At 38.9% G+C, this 26,058-nt stretch overlaps 1 protein-coding gene across 11 annotated transcripts in view; it reads left to right on the forward strand.

The window, feature by feature from the left end:
- The window catches only part of MPP7 (MAGUK p55 scaffold protein 7), a 152,488-nt gene that overhangs the window by 89,125 nt on the left and 37,305 nt on the right, over nucleotides 1-26,058 (forward strand). For all 11 annotated transcript variants that reach the window (XM_080583312.1, XM_080583321.1, XM_080583322.1 and 8 more), the window contains 2 exons: nucleotides 1,404-1,484; nucleotides 19,761-19,892. In XM_080583312.1, the coding sequence (XP_080439438.1) occupies nucleotides 1,404-1,484; nucleotides 19,761-19,892 (213 nt within the window). The remainder of the gene's footprint in view (nucleotides 1-1,403; nucleotides 1,485-19,760; nucleotides 19,893-26,058) is intronic.

Raw genomic sequence — 26,058 nt, forward strand, 5'->3', positions numbered from 1 at the left:
GCTTCGCAGATCTTTGCAGAGCATTTTCATAGAACACGCAGACTAAATTGCAGGCAGATTACCTCAATACTTGGCTTAGAAATATGAAAATATTTCGTTCTGACCTTTCCTATAGTGATTGTTTCTTAATCTTTCTGTATTAATGCACAGATATTGTTAAGATTAACTTTGATGTGTTTGTGATGAACATTTTTGTCCATGAATAAAGGCTACAGGAGTGTAGGTGATCAATTTTTCTTTCAGTTCTGTTAGTTCTGTGTTAATTTGAAGGTTAAAAAAGAAGTATTCAAGCTATGTTTGATGTTGTCTATAACTGTTTCTAGACTTGTCTATTATATATAATTATGCTCAATGTACTTCTCTACAAGTTTATTTTGAAAATTTATATAACTGCAAGTAAGACTTTAAAATCAACCTAGATGAATAAAATTACTTGCTGCAAATAACCAATCTTTCTTTGAGACATTTTTATGATAGTGATTTAGTGCAAAGAAAATAAGCGATTATCTGAAATCACGTTTTGGATTATGAGCCGTGTACTTCAGAATTTTAAACCAAAGTTCAGTGCTGTGAAATATGTTTTAGTTTTTCCTCCTTCTGGAAAAATAGTTGACGTCTGAAATCCTGTAGTAAAATATGCCTCTTGAGTCCAAATTAGTGGAGAATGTCGTGATAAGAAAAACTAAAGACATGAGCCAAATAGCCATGGGATTAAATGTTAGACTGCTGCTCTATTGTTCACCAAACCACAATTTTGTAATATAACCAAACATAAATTACCGATCTTGTTGTTAGGACAGAGTTTGTGCATTTTAGGGGCTTGAATTGCTGATGACCTGTTACAAACTATATTATGATTAACCTGCTTCACGTTTAACAAGCTGGTTCCAGTGTATGTGTAAACATAATAAAAGGTTCAGATTGCTTGCACTGTAGGGGCACTTTGCTTTCTTATCCTGCTCCTAAACAGCACAGCTACTGTGGGTTTTTGGAAGCAGTGTGGATTTCACCACCTCATTCGAAACAGTTTTTTATAGACAGTGTCAAAGTTTGATCCAGTCATTTTTACAAGCAGTCCTTTGTCTGCACGCGAAGGGCCATTCACTTAAATGAAGTGCTGGGATTTGCCCTCATTGCTATAAATCAGAATGTGATCTGGCTGCGCTGTTGCCAGAAATGATTACTTGTGTTAAACTGAGCCGAAAGGCCTGGCTTAAATCTGGTCCGCTGAGGGCCAGAAAGAGAAGCACGGTGATTGATGGTGTTTTTCTTCATGCTGGCTTCTGTTTGAACACACTGGAAAGTAATAACCTTGAACAAGATAGATTCTAGGTTGTCACTGATGCACTGGGTAAAACAATGCTTTCCTAATGGTCTCTGTGTCAATTCAATCTCCCCCACAGCTGGCTGAGGAGCTGCAGAGCAAGCCGCTGAACAGCGAGATCAGAGAACTGCTGAAACTGCTGTCAAAGCCCAATCTCAAGGTGAGGATGTGTTGCACCTGCAGAGAGCTGACTGCATGGGTGTGTGCAGCTGCTTTCTAGGGCTGCGTGGGTTTTTGTCTGCTGTAACAAATCCATGCCTTTCCAAGAAATGGACGCAATGTTAATAGGAAATACCTTTTATGGAGAAACACCCTTAATGTTGCCTATGGATTATTGTGCTGTTACTGATATTTGTAAAAGGAAATCAGTGGAAAGCCGTTGGTTATTTGCAACACATATTCCAAAAAGGAGGTGCTTGATTTTTCTTTTTTAGCTAATTTTTATTGCACACTTTTCATACATTTACGTAAAAAGTGCATTTACTACCAGATCATCAGTCATGTCATTGATTTAATCACATGGTGCATAAATGCTGTGACCTGGCACTTAGACAGAAAGTTCCTGATGTATGTTATTTCCAAAAAATTATAATCTTGAAAACTTTCTGCAAAAACCCTGGGGTTCACTGTAGTGCAACTGTCAGTAGACTATAGAACCACAGAATCACTCAGGTTGGAAGGGACCCTGGGAGGTTGTCAAGTCTGTAGTCCAGCAGTCTGCTCAAAGCAGGGTCAACACTGAGTTCAGAGCAGGTTGCTCCAGGCTTTATCCCACCAGGTCTTGGAAATGCTTGGGAGCAGACATTCCACAGCCTCTCTGTGCAGCCTGTTCCAAGGCCTAATTACCCTCATAGTAAAAATTGTTTCCTCATAGCCAGTCAGAGCCTCCCCTGTGTACTGTTGTTAATGCACGCTATCACATTATTTTTCCACTGTGAAGAGAACAAAGAACTCAGTACTCTAGGTGCATTTTGCAATGCTAATTAAATGAAGCAGTTGATAAGTTTAGAGGAAAAACTATAGAAAGGAGCGCTTTTTAAGACACAGTTGCTTCTTTATATTCCCTGTAAAACACTGATGTCAAAAATCTGACATTGTGATATCTTTAAAGTGCTACAAAATTTTAAACCAAAGATCAATAGTACCTCCTTTTTAAAGATTTTTGCACAGTTGGTTGTTCCCTAGTTTGCAAAGTGACAAGCCATTTTTTCTCTGAAGGGGTAAGCAGTGGCAATAGCTTAATACAAGAGAAAAAGTCAGTGCATTAAATTGCAGAGATTGTAAGTGTCACTGCAGGTATTTCCTTAGTGACTGTTCATGAGTGTCACACTTTTGAAGCTTGAGTCTGAAGACAGCTAATTTGCTACTACTGCGTTTCTCCCTCTCCTTCTCCCTTTCTCTCTCTTTTTCAGTATCCCTCTCTCCTCCCCTTTCTGTCTCGCCCCCCTCACTCTCACTTGAGCTCTCTCATTTCCTCACTGATTTGCTGTCTCTCTGTCTCTCTCTCAATCTCACTGCTACGTTTAAGTTGTTAAATGCAATGTAGTAATCTTAGTGGGATTTTAGGTGGAGAAGTGTCTTATCCTCGCTATAGTTAATGTGCTTGAACAAGTGCAGTAACCTAGTGAATATGTTTCTTGGCTACAGGAGGAGGAAGTGGCCAGCTGTAGGGTACCAAGCCCTTTGGCATGGTCAGACTGGCTCAGCCAGCACAAGCCACGGGTTTCCCTGTCCTGCATGGCTTGAAAGTGTTTATGCGTGTTAGGGGAAAGAACTGACAGTATGCCTGATATTTCTCCCATCCATTATTCTCTCCATCCACCATCTCCTGGCAAGCATTACTGGGAGAGATGGTGAACATCACTGCTCTCTCCATCATGTTGTGCACATGCAAGTATGGATGGAGTCACAGGCTTTAGGTTTAGATGCTTTCCCCTGTTCTCTCTTGGGCAGGAAGGGAAATGAACAAAGGAGTTGGGACTCAGTTTTTCCAGTTGCTGATGTGAGATTCTCTCGAGTTTGTTCAGTTGTATCTGAGCTTATGCGGTATATTGCAGAAGATTTTCTAGCCCTTCACTCCATGCTGATGCCTGGAGAGGGTTTGTTTCTTCCCATCTAGATTCCTGGGGCAAAATGATGTCTAGAACAACTCTTTTCCACACATCTGAAATCACTTGGGATAACTGATGCGTGTTTTCCAATGATGCTGGGTAGGCTTTATCTGAAAAATTGTATGGCTTAATTTGGGATTGACTTAAGCTGGCTGTGTTTTACTCTGCAGGGGAAACTTTCCTCTCCTGACCTGGCTTGTAACTACAGTGCTAGCTGGAGCCAGCAGGAGCGCTTCCACTTTCTTCCAGCTCTGTTGTAACACGTTCATGGCATGGTGTGGAACGGCTAGGATTAGTTTACTACACTACATCACTGCTTCCAGACTTTAGGTTGTGTAAAGGGACAGGTCTAGAAAGGTGACTGGAACTTCACAGGTTTGGTTAACATGCAGAAAAAGACTGGGAGAGGTTTCTAGCAACTGTATGATTTAGATTAATATTTACATATTCTCCTTTTGGGTTACAATACTGTTTTGTTGAATATATTTCTGAGTGTTTGCATCTGATTTGTAAAGTTCTTATTGTGTGCGTAAAGTTTTTATTGTTTCATGGTTTTCATCCATAACAAAATGTTTTAAATAAGAAAATAACTTTTCTGAGACATTTACATTTATCAGACCTGAGATTTTCAAAATGTCCTAAAAGTTATTCCAAGGTTTTTTTGAATGCATTTTCTTTTGGGAAAAACAAACGAACAAACAAATTGGGTATTGCTGGTCTTTTAAAAACTGGATGCAATGTCCAGCTACACTGTGTGTTTTTTCTTGTGACATCCTTTACCATGATTATATGAAATAACAATGGTTGTGTTTTATCTCACCTGATTAAAACAGAACACTGAATTTAGAGCAGAGCATTTAGCTCCGGGAAGAAATCAAGTGGATTTGTTTATCTGTGTGTAAGATACTGCATTTGTGTTACAGATTTAAAATACAATTGCAGAGTCCTGTGGACACATGCCAGCAATGTCTATTGTTTTTAAATTCCAATGGGTAGTAAAGACTTACAGTTTACATTCAGTAGGCATGCTTTACCTTGCTATGGCTAACAAGTGGAACAGTATTTCCATACCTTTGACCATAAATTGAGTTGAATGCAGTGTTTCCAGTCCAGAAATGTACCTCTCATTCTCATTATCTCTCATTCAGAAATCATAAATACAGCAATGCATATCTTCAGCCCTTGTGTGTCATAACCCCAAACGTGCAATCAAATCAGTTGAGGAAGATAACTGGTACGAAATGTGTGTGTATGCAGCTATAACAGATCTACTGAGCTGGTTGTTAAAAAATTGCTAAAAAGAGTTTAACTTGTGGAAGCTAGAATGACGATAACTGAGTAGAAGTGGCTGTATTGAAACTTACATTGCTGCACTTGTGTTCCTTATAGCTGTGCAGTATGCGGGGATTACTGGGGTTTTATTTGTGTGTTTTTATTCAGTTTCAGTAAAGCATACACCTTAAAGATAAGCCTAGCAGGTCAGCTGTAGGCAGAGTAAATTCCCTGCAGACAGCCCTGGGCCGCCCAGGCCGGCCTGCATGCCGTGCCGCACAGGGCCCCATCTTTGGGCCTCCGCAGGGACATCTTGGGGCGGTTTGAAATGTGGGCACACTGGGCTCGGATCTGCTTGGAGGTCTTGATAAACATTTCAGATTTCCGACACAGTGAAATTTCTGTCTTCCACTGCTGTCTGTTTTAGCAGGCAGTGTAACAGCGGCACTCACAGACCCTTGGTGTGTTTCAGTGACGCGTGCTCGGCGGTCTCTGTGCCACAGCAGCCCCTGCACTTCTCCTCTCTTCCGTGGGTCTCACAAGGCAGCCGAGGCCTTGAAGCACCCGTGGCTGCAGTACAAAGCTTGCTGAGCGCAGATCCTGCCTCCTGGCCTTTATTTTGACTGTGTTAGGGCTTCTTTTCATCCTTTCCATTTGTTCAACCCAGGAGCTGGTGCTTTAGATTAATTGCGTATTAGTCTGTGTGGTGTTATGCCAAACAGCTACCCACCACTTTCATTATAAACACTGGGGAGGAGGGTGTGTTTGTCATAACCTCCAGGGAACGGGACTGTGTTGCTCTCTGTAAGCTTTCATTCTGTATAAATTAGGGTGATGAGCTGTGTTTAAAGGTGGTAATTCCTGCTTCTGGCTGGAAGTGGAAGACTGCAACCTGCTCCTGGCTTTCTTCTCTGTTCCTGGAATGACTTTTTAAGACTTTCATAATTCCTGACATGTAACTATGAATTAGATTATTTTTCATCCTCCTTCAAGCTTACCTTGCTTATTTTATGAAGGAAGCATTTAAAAGATGGTTTATATTTTCAAGATTTGTGTTTTACGTTCCAGTTTTGTTGATGGACAGGGCATTTACATCGAAGTTACATGATTTTATACATGGTTGAATAAAGCACAGTGAGGAACTTTGGTATCATACTGTTTTTCATGTAAGGAACAAGTGTCCCTTAGCATGCTCTTCTAACGACAACAATAAAGTTACTCATTGTGAGCTGTAAATACATCACACATGAAGTTTGACATAACCCTAAACACGTCTCTTCAAGAAGGCTTAATTTTCTTCTTTCTATATTTTCTGTAACATGAAAACTAAAATATATAGCGAGGTTATACATGAGAAAATGATCTTTCTGATTTAAGGGAAGATGCTCCTATGTGTTCTTTTATAAAATATGAATAATAGGATAAAGAGGTAAATATTCTCAGCTTTAATAGTTTATAATTTGGAGAGATTGAAGGAATTTATGTGATAAGAAACAGAATGCATGTGAAGAGGGGAGTTGTACAGAATTGTGAAAGTTATGTCAGAAAGTTTAAAAATGATAATGTATCAAGTAGCTACCAGTGCAATTGAGAAAGACGTGTTAATAGAGTAATTTGGCTTTTTTATGAAGTATTGCTGTTGTCTGAAAGCACTCATTTTGGAGGAAAAATTAGGTGAAATAAGTAGATACAGAATATTATATTTTTCATTGTTATGCAATTGAATAAATTGGAATGAAAATATTGGAATATATATAGGATTAAAATGCTTGGAATATATGAATTGGAAGACTGAGATTCAAGATGCTAACACAAGGTATATTCTAAAAGGGAATTTAATTCCAGACTTTAATGGGCTTGTCACAATCAAGTTAGCAAAACGGTCTTATGTGTCAGCAGATGGGAGCGAAAGTGGGCAATGGAGTTGCTGTGTCAGTCATGTGGCAGAACCCCACAGATACTGTAAGAAAGCAGATTTAGTAAATATGAAAGATGATCAGACTAAGAGTGAATGAGTTCAGGAAGCATTAGAAAAGAGATCAGATTAGTAGAAGAGGAAAGGAGCCATGTAGCTTGACGGAAGAGACTAGGAAGATGAAGGTTTTTCAATGAGCACTTGGCAGGCATGTCATGCAGTATTCTGCTAGGACGGATATTTGTTTTCTTGAGCTTACAGCTGGCTGAATTAACCTATGCTCTAATCTATTTATTCACTAACAGTAAAATTAAATGATTTTTTTAAAGAGTAATGGTAGGTTTTTGATCCAGTATACTTTTTAACCAAAGGTGAGTTTAAAATATGGATGGTGTCTTTCTGTCATTTAAACAAGACTACATGTTCTGGACTCTGGAAAGAGGAGTTGAGGTGAGTGTGTTAAGCATTGACTGTTGAGACTGTTGAGAACTGCCTCACTATTATGTATGCAACTGTTTTGTATGTACACTTTGGGAAACCTGAAGTGAACAAAATTCCTAAGATTGTATTTCTCAGTGTAAGGTAGTTCCTAAGGTCTTCTCTTCAGATGTCAAGGAAATGTCATTGTCATGACTTAGACCTTAACTCTGCCTACAGTTCTAACCTACTATGTAGACAATATTGACAATATTTTTTCTTATATTATTTCTGTTGTAAATATTTGCATCTTTTTCAGTATACATTCTGCAGTTTTTAATGACATACTAAAACAGAAATAACCCTAGAACAGTATTATTTACCAACAAAATTTGCTGTGATTTTTAGAAGGAAGTAGGAAAAATGTGAGCACCTTTTTTTTTTTTTCTCTCCAGAAAAATCTCTACAATTTTTTAAAGATACATTCAAATAATAATTTGAACACGGAAGGCGAATTTGCACAGATACTTGTAAAGCTTTTGAAAATGTACTTTCTCTGTTAAGAGCTGATTTTGCATCAGCTGTGATACAGAGGGAGAAAATCCCTTAATAAGTATTTGCATTTAAACTGAATAATGAATAATTTAGTAAGTTCCAATATTCCTAGATTTCTGATATATTTACAGGCTATTTTACATCAGTGTAGATGTTTGTCTTGTTCTTTGCTCCAAAATCTTTACAGTGACTTTTTTATGTTAGTGCCCTTTATACACAGAAATCAATATCCTACTAAGTAGGAAACAAAAAGCAGCATTGGTTTAATTTGCATATTCCATATAACATTTTAAAGCTTTCAAATTCTCTTCCACTTTTAATTAAAAAGCTTTCATGAATAGTAGCTCTCAATTCATTTTCTAACAAACTGGAAAAGGCTGTGTTCTTTTTGGAACACTGCCATAGCACAAGAGCATAATTGTTATTTATTTTTTAAAATTACTTGAAACCTGAAAAACCAAAGCAATCAACTATAGGAATGAACATTTTAGGTACTTTTTTGTTGTGGCTGTAAACTAAAAAGCTATAAAAACTATAAAAAGAATGGACCATCCTTTAGCCCATTGAACAATTTTATCCCAATTATATTCACTTTGACCCAGACTCCAGATATATCATTCATATCTTACTTGCTCTTAACTTTTTGTTTACAAAGGCAGTTACATTCCTAATCATTACGTATTAAAATGAGAAATTTATCATTTGAAGTCCCTGTTATGGTAAATTTAGTGTGTTTTAAATTCATATAAAATATGTCCTTTGTGGTCACTGGTATACTAAGCAGAACAATAATTATTTTAAAAGCCTTTGCCACAGTGCTAAAACTGTTTTGAAGGATGTTTATACCGCTTGTGACCTGGAGGAAATTAAACTTTTTTAACCTCCAAAGAATGCCAGTGGTGGTTCTGCCTATTTCAGCAGAGTTTATCTTCTGTTTATGTGCACTGAAAGGATTGCCAGCTGCTAGTTTGAAACATGAAGCAGGTACATAAACAGGGACACAAGGCACGACTGTGAATCACTTCAATGCATCATGGTACAAGAGAATGTAAATTATTTGGAACACTTCGGGAGCTGTACCTGTAGCTGTGCATGGAACAAGCAGTGGACATTCTTTAAGTATTTTTCTTGGCTTGTCTTTTATTACCGTAGAATGAATAGAATTTTGGAAGTATTCTCAAGATAACTTGCAGAGTAAAGGGAAAACCACTCTTGTATGACTGGGAATGTTTTCAGATTAATTTGTCCATGGACAACTTCAATATGTTGCTCAGAGAAAATACAGATTCTTAAAACTAAGTTGTTTTCATTTTTTTTAAATTGCCTTGAAATGACAAAGATACATATGCCAGAAAACTGTATATAGGATTTACACTTGCTGTTTTATTTGCAATTTATTTGAAATGTATTTGAATTCCAATTTCACAAAGCATAAACAATTTGTGTTTGTAAACATTTTCATCTAATAAGTACCTCCTTGGCTTTCCTTCAGTATATAAGCAGGAGTTAAACAAAACTAAAGCTGCAGACGGTGAAACCAGGGCAGTTTGTATTCTTCACATAACTGTTCCTTGTATTTGTTTAGGTTTCTTTTTTTTTTTTAAAAAAAAAAGAAGAAAAAGTGCTTCTTTTAGCTTGAAGCATACTCTTCTAATTGTCTTATCCTGTTCTGTTTTTCTTATATTTTCTGAGAAGTTTGTAAAACTCTAGCCTTTATTTGATAAACTGCTGATACCATCACCTGTGCCATCTGGGGCTTATTGGATTTGCACAGTGTCCTAATAGACTGCTCGGATCAAAGTCCTACTTGTTCTGTTAAAAAAAATAATCATTTTAAGCCTTTATCAGCAGAGCTTTATGAAGCTGCCTTACAGTTACCGGCAAAAATTGACAATATAATTTACTATGCAGGAAGCAGTAGGCATTTTTCTACAAGAACTTTAACATACAAAGTACTCAAAGAAAATATTGGGTTATAATAATATAAACCAAAAACTGCTTTTTCTTTGAAAATTTTATGAAACATTTCTTGTAACATGTAATTAAAAAAATCTTAACGTAAACCTTGTCCTCTTTCCGCCATTTCCTTTGCAATTAGACTTGCTGAGGATTTTCCATCAGGGATTTTTCATTGAAATATGTGGTTTCTGCAAAGTCAACATTTTCCGCTGGAAATTGTTGGAATTTGCCTACAACTGTTCAGGTTTTGCATCTGGAAAAGCCAAACACAAATTTCAGGTCAGTTAACATCTGAGCTCCATTTGTGCTGTTAGTGCATCCCAAGAACTTGGAGGACCTTTTGGCTCTGTTCCTTTTGAGATTCGTCTTCCCGACTGAACCAATGTTTTCTATTTTTGCTCATGTCCTGAGAGACTGTTCTCCTCTTTATGAAACATTCATGGTCACGTATGGTAACGCAGACTACAGTATGTGTTTAGAAAGCATAATTGTCCACGATTTATAACTCTTTATTTGTCAGTGCTCTCTGAGGTTTGCTGATAGGACTGGTTACAGGATTTGTGCTCTTACATTGAAAGATTTTCTATAAAACTAGTTTAACTTTATTAATATGGTGAGCTGGAGCATGATGTTCTTTGTATGTCAACTGGGAAGTTACCTAATGCTCGTTTTCAAAATCAGAGGCCTAAGTAAATCAGCAAGTACATGCTTAATTTTGGATGGTATGCTGTCAAAAACCAGCAGTGAGAGAGAAATACTTATTTTCCACCTAAGTAATATGTGGAAATTTTCAATAAGCAGGGAACAAAGCACTGGTGGTGTGGTAACACTGATTGGTGGATAGCCCACAGATGTCCTGAGCATAGCCTGCAGATATCCTGAGCACACCAACCATGAAGCTGGGGGAGAAGGACAGCAGACAGCGCTGGGGAGACTTCATTAAGAAGTGAATGAGATTCTTCTACAAAGTTTTTCCTTCCTTTACTTGCAAAAGAGATCACCAAGGAGAAAGAAGGAGAGCAAGGAGACAGAGGTGACTCCATGCGCTCAGCTTAAATGTCCCCATTGTTTGTTTGGAGAGACAGAACGAAGGCTAATCTTATATGTGTTTTGAAAATTAGTCTTCGTTCTCTGAGTCCTGGTGCCTGTATTCTGCTAGAGGTTGAACACTGCTGTTTTGAAGGGAGGAGTGGCTATGATTTGGTGGAGAAAGGAAGTGAAATTTTAAGGGTATTGTTAACATCTGCTAAATACAATGTTTTTAATGCTCTCTGATAGGCATGTAAGCTGTGACTGAGTGAAAAGGTGGGTTATTCAACAGATTTCTTAAATTATTTTTTACCATATGCAACAGGCTGCCATTTGGGGAAGCCCTCCCTCATATTTTGGCAACCTTGTTAGAGGAACAATAGGTTCTATACTTAGTTCTTCAGTTTTAGAACTCGAATTGCTATCTCTATTGCCACTTGCAGCCATAATTTAAAGGAGTTTTTTGTAGGAAACTTTTTTTGAGTGGGGAGCTCTTGGAAAATATGTTGCTGTCTTTATTTCTGGAATTATTTTGCTACTGTAATGGAAGAAGTAAAATCAAAGTTAATAGCAAAATAGTCCTTTTAAAAACAGCAAGAAAAGCCTTGATTTTTCACACCTGACAGCCAGAGAAAATTAGAAAGCAGTTGTGGCATACTCATAAATTGTTACGAGCTGGCAGAGCATACATATAACAATATACGACATATCAAAAACATAGATATAAAATGATATAAAGGAGATGAAAAGATGCTGCATAAATATATTTAAGTAATAATCATCAGATTATGCTGGAAAGGCTCTTATTTCCATCTCACGTGGTAACTGAGCTGGTGTCAAATGGACAGCCTGTGTCACAATCGTCTTAGATGTACAGAAATTAAAATGCTCACTAGCAGCCAGTGTATAATAAACAAAGTAATAGATAAAATAAACAAAAGTAAAGCCAGGCAGGTTGGCAGGAGAAAATAAAAAAAAAAAAAAAAGAAATGCAGATCAAAGAAATTCTTTGGCTACATATAAAGACATTACCACGTGAAATAACCTTCTCTAACTCATGTAAGATTTCTGAACGGCATACGTGGACCTATAACATTCACCTACAGCACCTAAATGTTGGCCACATAACTGAAGCTGAGTGGGACAATCCCTTCCCTCAACCAGTGAGCTGTGCCTGGCGCACCCCAGGGCACGGCTGGCCCTCCTGGCTGCCAGGGCCCACCGCTGGCTCGTGGCCAGCCGGCCTCCCCCAGAGCCCCCAGGCCCCTTTCCGCGGGGCTGCTCTCCAGCCTCTCGCCCCCAGTCTGTGTACAGCCGGGGTTGCCCCTTGCCAGGTGCAGAATCCGGCACTTGCTCTCGTTAAATTTCATGAGGCTGGAGATCGCCCAGCCCTCTAATTTGTCAAGATCTCTCTGCAAGGCCTCTCTGCCCTGGAGGGAGTCAACAGCTCCTCCTAATTTAGTGTCATCTGCAAACTTACTTGGTATACATTCGAGTCCTGCCTTCAGATCATTTATGAAAATACTGAAGAGAACTGGCCCCAAAATGGAGCCCTGAGGAACCCCGCTAACGACTGGCTGCCAGCCTGATGTAACCCCAATACCCTTATGAGCCTGATGTAACCCTGTATACCCCTTTGAGCCTGACCCATCAGTCAATTGTTCACCCATTGTTTCAGTATTGTCAGGATGCTACCACTTCTTCAAAAAAAAGAACACATCAAGGATTGCCAAGATGCTGGACAGGTGCTGATGTGTAAGCATTTTCCAGTCTGCAAACCATGTATTTTGTGCTCTTGGAAGTTACTTAAATAGGGCTTTACCAAGCCCTATTTCAAAAACAGTCAAGAACAGTTTAGCTACACGAATCACGTTGTGAATGTAAAAGACTTTGTTCAGATTCTTCAGCATTGGTTTAAAATCGAGGTTATTCTACTGTGATCCACAGTTGAGGAAAAACATAGGGCTGTCATCTGGAAGAATATTAACACCTTTACCAGATGACACGGGCAGGCTGCATGCTTCTGTGAGCGCTGAGATAGTTCAACTTTGGAAACGTCTCCAGGGGCTCCAAACAATGAGCGAAAGGAAACGGGAGTCTGAAGATGCAGAAAGTTGAGTTTTCTGCTGGCTGTTGCTGTCTGGCTACCAGCTGCAGGTAAACCCATCAGTTCAGACTGGTGAATCTGAAATCAAGAAACTGCATTTTCAGGCAAGGAAATTACCCTTGTGTGAAAGGAAGTTCGTATAGTCAGGAATAAAGTCCTCCATAGTAAAAAGGAAAAAGTAATATGTACTTACTATTGATCCAACCGAGAAGTTGCTGTGCTAAGAACATTAATATTTAGTAGATACTAAGAACACAAAACCACATATGTATGGGATGTGTTTTACATGTTTTGAGTCACTCCTGTGACCCAGGATTGGTCAAATTGGAAGAGAAAGGGATTCAATTGCCAGCGGGACAAGCTTGAACTGTGGGGCAACCCTGTTGTAAGTACAGATGGGACAGCCACACGCATGGAATATTTCTTCCCTTTTGTGCATACCTAACTGCTGTCTTCTCAGACACTGTATCATTTCTGGGCCATTTATAGAGGACATATAGGAAAATACAACATTTGAAAGAAGAAAGAAGTAAATTAACCATGATTTTTTCTCCCCATGAATTAATACATCCATTGGTTTCCTGGTTACAAATTGAAAATCATACTTAAATTAAAGGACTTTATTTCAGTTTTCTTACTGTCACTGTCAAAGTTTTTTTTGCTTACGTTGATTGAATAGTGTAAGTGATTTTCAGCAGCAAAGGTAAAGGATGTTCATTTCTTTGGAAGTTAACCGATTTCTTCAACATCATTTACTATGTGTATTTAACTTGGGGAATTTTATTCAGAGTAGAAAGTCTCAGATTCTTGCAGGAAAGTTGCTTAAATTGTCGCACCTTTGGAAGGAATTTTAATCCTTTGCTGCCTGGGACATGGTTACTGGAGCTTGCATACTCACACTACTTCTACTGCCAGAGAAAACCCAGTTCATTGTTATCCCAGCCATCCTCTGTTCACTTGAGCAGCACTAGCAAGTTTCTGCTACCTGTAGTTTTATTGCTTGCTTCTAGGTGATGCCTCACGTTTTAGCCGAGCTCAGTTCTACAGCGGTAACTGCTCTCGCCCGTTAGCTCAGATGCCTGCTGGGCCGTGCCCTCTCGTCACACTCACGCTGATTCCCGTGGCCCTTGCCCTGTGTCAGGCCTGGGGTTACCTGCGCTGCCCTTTTCTAGCGGCTGTCGTGCTGCCCATTTGCTGGGGAGTGGAGCTAGGGGATGGCATTCATAGGTGCCTACACTGCAGCAATTCACAGTGCAGCCTATATTTGTGACAGTAAGCTTGAAGACCAGTTCTGCAGAGGAAGAAAGGTGTTCCCCTTCCTCTTAGCTAAATTCGCAGCTCCCTTTCCTCCTGGTAGTTTAGTGCTGTTTGTTAGTTGTTCTTGAAGGTATAGCTTGACTCTAAATACTTCATATTTTTATTCCTTTCTTCTCTAAACTGTTCTGTAATCTAATTGCTTTTTTGTGCCCAGAGCCTGTATGCCATCACCATTGTGCCTCGGCTTTCTGCTGGTTTTATTCTGCTGCCTTCAGCCTCCTTCAGTGGATTCAGTCTCCTCCCAGCTCTTTCAGCTTTTCTTTGGTATCTCTGGATGACTTCACTTACTTGATTTTAACTTTACGCAAGTTACTCTCATAAATCAGTCTTTCAAGTGCTGAATAATTTTTCCACCAATATTTTCAGTTTATCTTTTTGTATTTCTTCTGTAACCTTTCACAAAGGAAAATTAGATACGGCTGCAGCTTTCTAGCATAGGAGCCCTGGTGAGTTGAGGGGCACACCGCTGTTCTTGCAGGTGAAGTTACCCTTCTCCTCCTATGTACTTCTCCACTCCAGCCTTGGTGGAAGTTACTATCACCAAAACAAAGCAAAGAGGTGGGAAAATGTCTGTTTCACCTGATATAGCTCAGGCTATCAAACTGAGCTGCCAGGAAATGTGGCCTGTGCCGGTGATCCAAGCTGCGGACTGACAGCAAGTCACGGGCCGTTCTGTTGCGTTTTGCTGACTCTGCTGCCTGGACAGCAATCTCCACTAGAAGCAAGGTAATGAGCAGCTGGATTGGCAAAGTCTTAATCTGCTGCAGCTGGTTGCTTTCCTGAAGGTTAGTTGGAGTCCTCACAAACTTTATTTCTAAAACCTTGATTATTAAATACTTAATTTTCTAATCTTCCTGTTTTTCTAGTAGATAAAGAAAGGGGTTCTTTTGTTTCTTTGTCCTTTGTCTTCCATCTTTGTTTAACTTGCTGTTTTCTAAAATGTTTTTTCTGGAGTTGCACATGCAAAATATTTCTGAAAAGTAGAGTTTAAATAGAGATTTAAATTTTTTTTTTAATAGTGAGAATTTTAAAGCTTATAAGGAGCTGTGTTCAAAAATCAGGGTTACTGGAGGTATTTTTATTCTTATGGCTCTCAAAATATAAACAGAAGAAAAAATCATAAATCATATGAAATTTGTCATTGTTTTAGAGGAGCAAAAACGTATTCAGTGTAGTTAAATGATACATGTTTTTCAAAATACAGAACTGTTTTCATTAATAACATTCTCAATTTAAGAAAGCATTTGAAGTTTCAGAACCGTTTAAGAAAAAGATCCTTGAATGTTTTTAAAGTCAGATTTTCTTTGTGTAAGTTGATAGTGTAAAATTTCAATTTATAAACTGTGAAATGACCAGTGATAGTTTTAATATGAAAAATACAGCACCAGTTATTAGACATTTCAGAGGTCTGATGAAAGTATTCATTTCCAGCTAGATCATGTCTAAGAATTTAGCTGAACATCAATATTTATATTTAGGTAGTGCAGGAGTTTGAATCATACCTTCTTTCAAGTTCTAAATATGGACCCTGTTTACATTAGTGAATCATAAGCATAGAACTTAGGGCTGAAATAAAATCTTTTTCTCCAGCGGTGATTAAATATGCATGACCCTCATCATATGTGCATAGTTCTGAAGATTTGTGTATTTCAAAACAAAAACAAAACGTAAACAAAAAAATGTCATCTGCACGTCTTGCAAGTTTCTTGTGCTAGGCAAAAATGAGTATCATGGAGTGTAAATGCAGTAGGTTGATTACTTCTTATGTACAAAAAGAGAACATTACCAGCTTTACCTTGCCTTGTGCATTCCCTACACCATTATTCTGTGTAAATCTTGTTCAGGATAGAATCCAAGTTTTATTTCTTGGCACTTGTAATTTGTTTGCTCTTAAAAAAAAAAGTTCCAAACTTTTATATATATAGTCTAGTCTGATGCATAATTTTTTGGACTAAGCATACATTTTATTAAATGCAGAGTACTGAGAAGCTGCTGAAGAAATGGCCCTTTACTCTGTGAATATGGTCATTTTTTCATGTGTTTGAAATGTATGGAAGTTCTCCTGAGGACATACACCGATCATCTTTAGTTGAAACATTAAGTGAAATAAAATAGTTTTATAAATTTTGCTTGCAAATTAGTCATTGTGCAATGTCTCTGCTGCTGACACTATTCAAGAGCAGCTACAGTGGATAGAGGAGACTGGATATATTGTTAAAAGAAGCAGCAATGAACATGAGCAGGAAAGAAAGCTTTGTATGTTCAGCGTACAACATGAACAAGTTTGGGATGACAGTAGCTCTTCTTGAAACTCGACTGAGAAAAAGCACATAACTTCTGGCCTTTGTGTGCTTACTTCAAGCATGCACCTTTGCTCTGAAATAAAATAATAGTAGAGTTTGGGGAAAACTGTAGTACACAGTGGTTCAATGTGTTTTTCAGGAGGAGGAGGGAAGGGCCTGATAAGTTCCAGTTGTGAACGAAGGAAAGCATCACTGCATCAGACACTGATTGGCATTGCTTTCTAATACTGGTGCTGCGGGGCTCTTCGGCATGCTGTGTCCAGAAGGCTGATCTGGCAGTAGTAGCAGGGAAGCGTCTTATTAACACTGATGGCATCACTCAGTTTGGTATTGGATGGAGGCTGTTTCACAAGTTTCGTTGTCGGGGTAGTTTCTTTTGAATATGTTTTAAGTTGCTGCCTTTTACTATGGAAATGGTACGTTAGATTAGTTTCATCTGTTTTCTCTATCTGCCCGATTGATTTTAAACTGCAATATAGAACCTCATTAAGCTGAACCAGTCTGTGAATGTGCGCTAGCTTTATGTGGAAAAATGTAGTTGCAGAATACTAGTTTCAGAAGTCTTAACTGTAAGTAGCTCAAAGTAAAAGCAAACACTACTTCTGTTTTAGTGTATCTTTGATATTTCACATACATATTTAGAGGACCACGTGTGATTGCCTGGATTTTACATGTGTAAGGCTTCAAAATACACATTTCCAGGAGGAACCATAATTGCTAGCCTGAGGTTTTTAGCTCAGACCTGAAGTAAAACTAATCTTTGGTGGGAGGGAGCTGGTGGATATTGATGGTGCATAGTACAAGCTGATAACTGTATCTTGGGAAGAAAAACAGAAATAATTAGTTATAATGTTAAAATGTTTTTATCAAATTGTACAACATGAATAGAAATCAGCAAGACAATAGCAAATTCTCATGAAGCAGACCTGATCTTCTGTGTTTATTCTGCTGAAGACCTGACTTCAACTTGAAACTTCAGAGTTTGAGGATTACTGTGTGTGCTTTCTTGTCTGCTTTTGCCATGATAGTTTGTAGCATTGCCTGGAAATTCTTTCAGTTGTTTACAGTCTCCTTCAATAAGGAAAAAAAAATCCTGGAATAGCATAATAGAAGTGTCATGTGTTTTCTAAAAACATTCGCATCATCCTTGAGAACATAAGGTTTTGGATTATTTGTATACTCAGTCTAACGTTATCTACTTAAGTAGAAAGTAAACTAGTATTAGAGAAATATGGCCATTTTGCATTCTTCTTTATTAAAGCGTTTCTTCTTAATCATCGTTGTAATTGTTATAATAGATACATTATTGCAGTCATTGAACTGATACCTTCTAATGCCATCCATGTCACCGAGGTTGATGTGTTCTGCTTAATCCTAAACATCTCAACTTTTTGCAAAACACTTTATGGCAGGGAAGGTTATCAGCTTGCAAATCACTTCTGCTTTTCAGACTGAGTTTTGTAATATTAACTCTTTGGGCAAAAATGTCAGATCAAAATGTAAGATATTCAAGTGTTTAGGAGCAACTACTTGAAAACAGAAGCAACTGAAGGCAGTAACTACAATAAAAAGCACGGCTGTTGCTGTTACTCCTGCTGTAATGCAGTTTCCACCACAGAGGTGAATGCATTACTTGACCATTGTTCACCAGTCTAAAAGGTATTACAGATCATGAAGACTTTTCAAAATAGAAAAGAACTTGAAGAGTTCTTTATCTAGAAATAGATTTTTCATTTATTTTGTTCTTATTATTTCATCCAGTGAATTTTGGACTATAGGGGAGATTTTCTTAGAGCCTTAGGAGAATAAGCTTTCCAACTTCCTTTGAATTTCAAGACACTTGAGTTTCTGCAGGCCATAAGTTATTTTGTTTTCAAGATTGAGCATTTTGTCACAACAAAGTTTGAAAGGCCTTTCTTTGAAAAATCGATTGGCCAAGCTATGCCTGAACTGGAGAAACTACAAAGAGAAAGAAATGGGGCAAGACATGTGACAGGTGGTTGGTAAGCCAAATCGTTTCAGCAATACGTTCCTCAATCTCAATCATGAATTCCACAATAAATTAAACATTCCTAGGATAATTTGGAGCTGGTATGAAAGGGAGCTAGTATGAAAGGGATCCAGGAACCAAGCTTCCAGAGTTCCTCTGAAGGGAATGGTCGGGAAACAGCTTAATGTTATGCACCTGATGCTTGAACAGAGGTACTGCAAGATGCTTATTTTGCTTATTTGATTCATAGGACTGCTTGGTTTGTTGAAGAAACTTTTATCTTGGAGGAATAGAATGTTGTTCTTACTTTTGGAGACTTGGGTTTTCTTCTGATCATTATTCTTGTAATTTCAAGCTAGTGTATAAAGCACTTAGTATTTTCATATATATGAAGACACTGTTCTGTATCCACAATTTACTTAGGTGCACACATTGTGTGCATGAAAATACATACTTTATGGAGGGAATTCTTTGTCACTCCCTGACAAAGAGTCCCTCCCCAGCTTTCCTGTAGGCCCCTTTAGGTACTGGAAGGCCGCTGTAAGGTCTCCCTGGGGCCTTCTTTGCTCCGGGCTGAACAACCCCAGCTCCCTCAGCCGCTCTTCATAAGAGAAGTGCCCCAGGCCTCTGATCGTCCTCGTAGCCCTCCTCTGGACTTGTTCTAATACATCCATGTCCTTTTGGTGCTGGGGGCCCCAGAACTGAATACAGCGCTCCTGGTGGGGTCTTACAAGAGCAGAACAGTGGAGGAGAATCCCCTCCCTCGCCCTGCTGGCCACACTGCTTTTGATGCAGCCCAGGATCCGGCTGGCTTCTGGGCTGCGAGCGCACGTTGCTGGCTCATGTCGAGCTTCTCATCCATCAACACCCCCAGGTCCTTCTCCTCAGGGCTGCCCTCAATCCGTTCTCCATACAGCCTGTATTTATGCTTGGGGTTGCCCTGGCCCAGATGCAGGACCTTGTGCTTGGCCTTGTTGAACCCCATGAGGTTTGCACAGGCCCACTGGATGCCATCCCTTCCCTCCTGTGTGTCGACCACACCACACAGCTTGGTGTCAGCAGCAATCTCGCTGAGGATGCACTCAATCCCACTGCTGATGTCACCAACAAAGATGTTAAACAGCGCCAGTCCCAGTACTGAGCCCTGAGGGAGCACCACTGGTTACTGATCTCCACTTGGACATTGAGCTGTTGACCGCAACTCTTTGAGTGCGACCATCCAGCCAATTCGTTACCCACCAAGTGATCCATCCATCAAATCCATGTCTCTCCAATACAGGGACAAGGGTATCATGCAAGACAGAGTCAAATGCTTTGTCAAATTGTATACAAAAATTCTATTCAATCTACCTGCATCATGTTAGTAGAGCTAGTAGAGTCAGGCTATGTATAATAGTGTCTGCTTTGTCTTTCATGAACTTTTCAGATGCCAGATAATTTACTGACTGTTAATATTTCCAGGCTTTGCTCTCTGTGCATGATACTGTTGCTCAGAAGAACTATGATCCTGTCTTGCCCCCCATGCCTGATGACATTGATGAGGAAGAAGATTCAGTTAAAATAATCAGACTTGTCAAAAACAGGGAACCATTGGTAAGTCTTCCTGTCACTTGTTTTTATGGGTGTTTGTTTTTGTGTGCAGGGTGTGGAGTGTTCAGATTATAAACACAAATGGGTAAAATTAATTAGAAAAGTGAATAGACAGGCATTGTGCATGTTTATTCATAACATTCAGTGATGCACTTGTGTATTCCATTTCCATTTATTATTAGTAAAGTATGTGAAATGAATTATAAGAATTTGTTCATTCGTGGTGTTTGAGCATTATATATGTGGGCCAGTCTGAGCTTTTATATATGTAATATATTCATCTTTTATCTTGAATTTGCATCATGAACTTGTTTTAAAATGAGAGGGAGAATGAATCCCCAAAGAAATCTTGACCTTTGTTATGAACTGTGCCTCTGAGCATTCATGTAAAAAAAATGTGACCTTTTGATACACTGAAAATAAAGCATAAAAACATATTTTAAAATGCTTGAATTGAAATCTGGGCAAATTTAAGATGTCTGTTGTTGTACTTTGGATTATGAATACTAGAAAGTTAATATCTTCATGGGGATATCTGGAAAAATGAAAGGACTAAACCTAGGTTGTATTACAAGAATATTAAAATGTTTTACTTGATTTGGTTATTTTTATTTGCTGTAGAGTGGGAGTCATCTTGAATAAAATTTACCTGTGTTCTTTTTCTCCTGCAAATCAGTAAGAGCTTTGTTTTATGCTATACTGGGTATTTATTTTAATGGATTGTAATTCTGAAGAAATATCTGCAAAATAACTTTGAGAAAGCAATGATTCTGCACTTGAAATGACATCAGGAAAGTGATTCCTCTGTTAGACATACAGGGAGAGCATGTCTCTCAGTAGACGTCTTACCATCACTCTTGATGGATTTCTGGCATCAATAAACAAGAAATAACTTTTAGTAGTGACTGACTGTAGATGCCCATTGGCATAATGAAATGTTTGACTATATGGAAAGTTTTCACTTTGTTTTAACATACTAAACTTTTTTTTTTTCCAAATGTTTAAATCATAGCTTCAAGCTTTCCTCTAGCTTTCCTCTTTTTTTTTTTTTAAATCTAAGAAATTCTTTGAGGAAGAAAACAAACTTGCTTTCAGATTTAGTATCAGAAGGAGTATTAATTCTGAAAGGTGTGAACAAATCAGAACACATTGTATGAAATGAGAATATGAGAGCCTACGGTTACTTGACAGTGGGGAGCTTTCAAGGACAAAAGAGTCAAACTCTTCTCAGCAGTGAAAGATGCTAAAACATGGGGCAGTGGCCAGAAGATACAGCTCTGGGACGCTTAGATTGAGAATTAAGAAAAATTAAGAAAAATGTAAGAAGAAAAAATTTAAAAAAATGTATCATTAGGTGGGAAAGTACAGCACTGGAGGAGACCCACCAGAGACATTGTAGAGTCTCCAAACTGTCCCAAGTCAATGGCTGACCTGATCTGCCTTCACAGTAGTCCTGTGCTGAGCAGGAGATTGGCCTCAAAGACTTCTAAAGCTTCCCTTCGATCAGTGTTTCTAAGACAGCACATGATTTGTATGGGAAAGGAGCGCCTGTGGTCTCAAGTCCCCAGCCTATCTTTCTGTTCTATTTTTGTTGGAGAAGAACTTATGGTGAGTTCTGGTTTGTGTGTTGTTTGCTCTCCAAGAAAACTTCCAAGAACACTGTATAGTGTCCTCCTCGTTTTCTGTAAATCCCCTTCATTCCATTTTAACATTTTTGATGTTGATGTCACATACTGACTTTTTGTGGCAGATTTATGGTCACTTACTGTTATGCCACCATCACCACAATACATAACAAACTTGTTTGTGTTTTTGTCTTCACCAGAGTATCATTTTCTTAAGTATGAGTGAGAAGAAACATGTGTGGTAACTCAGATAAGTTACCAGGTAGCCACTTATCAGAGTAGGCACAGCAGAATCATGAAAGACAGTTTTTTTTCTAGGTATTTTAGAACTGTTGTGTTTAGGTTTCCTGAAGTTGCTTTACTAAAGAAAGGATACACCATGACCTAATTTTACTAAACTATTTAAAATTTCATTTTCTGTTTATTTCCATGTCTTTTTAATTTCTTTCTCCTCAGAGCTTGTTTTAAAGTCTTGCATATTCTTGGCCGAGTGCAGATCAACGAGTCTCTGTTCAACACATCTATTCACACTACTCCAGTGTCATGGTTTTGGCTGGGATAGAGTTAACTTTCTTCATAGAGACTTATATGATGCTCTGTTTTGGATTTATGATGAAAATTGTGGTGCTCACACACTTCTGCTCTGCTCGTGTGCGCGGCTTTTGCTTTACCGGGTGAGCTGTCTTTGTCTCAACCACGAGTTCTCGCACTTCTCCCTTTCCGATTCTCTCCCCCATCCCACCTAGGGAGAGTAAGCAAGCAGCCATGGGGTCCTGAGCTGCCTGCTCGGGCTAAACCACAAGAACCAGTCATAAAGGCTGACTTCCACTTGCATAGATACATCAGAATTGTTTCTAATGAACTTGAGAATGGAGGTACCAAACAGTATTTTTTCTGGGATGGAAATTGCCTGTCTTCTTGACTTGAAGATACTCAGCTCTTTGAACTTTCTTTCACTTCTGATACCTTCTCTTCCTCTGTTAGTAAGCAAGCAGCAGAGATTGCTCTTCTGCAAAGCAGTTAGCTTTGCATCAGCTGCAAGTCCTGGAAGTTATTGTCTTTGAACATCTCCTTTGGATTACTTTCAGCAGTACTCTGTGAAGTGAATTACGCACTCTCTTAAATTTTTAGATTGTATCTAGTGACCTTTTTAATGTAAAATTACACCACATTTCCTCTTGTATTTGTTCATACTTGTCTCTGAGTTAAGCAACTCTCACTGGTGTTAATCACATATTAACAAAGCCTGAGTTCCCAGGAGTAATCATCTCACAAGAGGGAAACTGGGTTTGCGGGAGGGCCTTCTGTTTGCCAGATTTCATCAGTTCAACAGTCATTGCTGAACTTTCCTCCAGTTTTTTTGCAAGAGATGATTTAAACTTTTGGTTTATCCATCCACAGTTTTTTTTTTTTCCCCTTCTTTCTTTTTTTCCTTAATGCTTTATTAGCAAATGGCATTCTAACAGCTTCTCGCTCAAGTGAGGTGAGATCATGTGTTAGGAGGTTTTACCTAAACAAAGTAATTTAGAATGTCTCTGAACCTTATATAGAGAGAATTAAGAGACATTTCCTTCCAGAGATGGTTCAAAATTCCCCTGACTGTAATTCGTCTTTTTGTCACATAGCTTGGAGGGTTTTTATTTAAACTCAGAGTCCACTTCCCTAGGACTTCTTCAGTCATTGCCATTTTCCTGGTTAACATTTCTGATACCCAGCACCTGGGGTATCCAGAGTTCATCTACTAGCCACTCGCTGCTTCCAGCTTTGAAATGATAGTCCTGGTTTGTTAGCGCTGTCATGATTTTGTTCTGAACAGGATCCTTCTTCATGTCCAGATGATTTCTTCTTCATCACGTAGGTTCATTTCACATAAATTTAGTCATTTGGAAAGCAATGATCTGTGCTGTGTCTACAGTCAGGAGAAAAATAGGCAGCTCCAGAATGAGCCATTCCATCTGTTCAAGATGCCTGTCTTAAAGAAAGGATGATTCATTCTCTGGAGCTGCCTATTTGTTTTCATTAACTGCAGGAGGAGCCTGGACACCTAGCTTGAACTAGATACCTGATTTCCATAGCTGAACTTGGGTGAAACAAATTGTGGTGTTTAAAAATAGTTGCATACATGTTCTGCCAATGCAGATTCTCCAGTTATTCCTCTGTGCCACTTCCTCTAAGTCCCCGTAGCTTGGTTCTTGTCAGTGAATGAAACTGACCAACTATGTTATCAGTGGTGTTAATCTGGGGGTACGGAAAGCCTTGGTGTGCGTAGTCTGCATGTGCATGGGCATCAACTTCTAAATAACTGTTCAATGTAAGGTAGGTAGCTGCTCTTTGTATTTGCATTTCCAATAAAAAATGAATTAAAATAAGTCTTATTGAAGTAGTTATTTGCATTCAACATCTGCATATGTTTTTGTTTAATAGAAAAGTATGCAAAAATATAATGATCTTTCAGACTCTCTTATTAGTAGCTTATTTTACAGGCTAGTCTTTTTCTTCCTAAAAAAAAATGGAGGCTTAGAACGTTTGTATTGTGGAACCAGCAGATAAATGGGTGAACTAATAAAGCTTACGTCAGTGAAACCCTGAGTGGTGCTTACCAACCAGTTTTACTACATTAAAAGTAATTAAAAAAAAAAAAAGAAACGGTGAAAGAGCCTTGCTAAAGGAGCTTGTATTTTAGTGTTTTTGCATGGTATAGCTTTAAACATTTTCTCAGTCTGATCACCATATGGCTCCCAAACTCCTTATTTTTCCCTTTAAAAGTATTTTAAACTGAGCTATGCTATTACATCTGTATATGTCTCATTTAGGGTAACTTACACTTTTGGCTAGCAACACTGAAAATATTTTCCAGCTCTCAAGGTCCAGCCTAACCTTCTTCCATTTTTAAAGCTCTAAATGAGGAGCTGCACTGCACATGTAACTGAAAGTACTGGAGCTGAACATCTCATAAGGAGAAATCCTTGCCAGATTATATATACCTCATACTTTAAGCAGGGCTGGCAACAGTACAAGAGAAGCTGCTTTTTCAGAAAATCAACTCTTCAAGTGCTCAAGAAGAAATCCATTTGTGTTTGATGATTTCTTTTTAAGTATTCTAAATTTGGAGTGAAGGAGAGGTTAAAGAACCCTCTTTTTTCTTTGTGTGCCACAGGTACAGCAGCATGCATAAACTCGAACAGTGCTGCCTATGGGCCTCATGCTGAGATTGTCATAAATAAGTTATTGGCAGTTACCTTGCTTGGGTTAAATAATTTTCCTGTAAATTTTAGCTTGATTTTGTGCTTTGTGTGAAAATTCCCAGTTACCTTTTAAACTTACTGGGACACTTTTCAAATCAGCTGATGTGTGCCGCGAGTTCATTTTGTGCCGATATACAGGTAGTGGTACTTGCCTAAAGCGTGAAGTGACTGCTCCACTGTGACACGAGCTGGGCCATCACTTCTAGATGTCGCCTTGGTCCATACTGCAAGTTCCACACAAGTTTTTTCCAGGGTCTGTCCAAAAACAAGGAGAAGGGAAGTAACCATGTCTAGACACTGGCATGAGGGGACACGGTGGCTGGGTGGTGGCAGCGGCCAGCTGCTGGGCACGGCTTGCATTATGCATCCAGTGAAGTTTAACAGTATCAACATTTAAGTAAAAGGCCTAGAGCCTTTCCTTTCAAGGCTTCTTTTCCCGATGAATGGGGGAGCCTCTGCTTTATGTGGACAATGTAGTGGAGGTGTCCTGTGTTTGTATTTGGCTGTAGCATCCTAATGCTTTTTTCTTTTTGATGGCTATATTAAAACCAAACCCCATATATTCTATACTTTTAAACAGATGCAACTTTCCAGGTTTTAATAATAAGCTTTAAATTTACAGCCGTTGCTGCAAGGTCATACCTTAATACTGAGATCCAGGCTAGAGGGGTTAATGCTGCGTTTGGTAGATTCGTAATGGCACTCTGTTATTTCTGCACAGAAGTCTAATCATGAGATTTTCAAGTGAGATTGCAGAGCAGGGCCAGCCTCTCCCCACCTCATTGCCTCCCAGTCTGCCTGAAAGAAATGTCACTGCAACTTCAACAGTGCTTCGAGGCTCTGGTTTTCCTTAGATTCTCCCTTGTCCCTGCCACTACCTGGTTCTTACTCATCACTTCGTGCCTCTCTGCAGAACACCTTCACAGTTGTGGTTACAAAGGCAATTTTCTCCTCTAGACAGCTATTCACTGCAAATGTCAAATTTCACTGCGTTTTGCAATTTTTACCTAAATGTCTTGCGCTGTATTTGTGTAACATGAAAACAGGCAATGTCCCACTCCTCTGCATTGTGAGCTGTCCCTCATGTATTCGGGTTCCACGTGAGAGCTGAAGCGCAGGGGGATTTCTTGAATTGTGGTTTATTGATGGCACTGTAAAGCAAAATAGGGATTAGCGTGTGCATGGGCAGTTCTCAGTGTGAAGTGCAACAATTACAGATAAACCTTTCATAGCCATCGTATGTAACATCCCCACTCCCCTACCCCCCTTTTAACACAGAAACAATTTGCCAGTTCTCAG

The sequence above is a fragment of the Anser brachyrhynchus genome (assembly GCF_964034855.1).
Source record: "Anser brachyrhynchus genome assembly, chromosome: 2".
Classification (NCBI taxonomy): Eukaryota; Metazoa; Chordata; class Aves; order Anseriformes; family Anatidae; genus Anser; species Anser brachyrhynchus.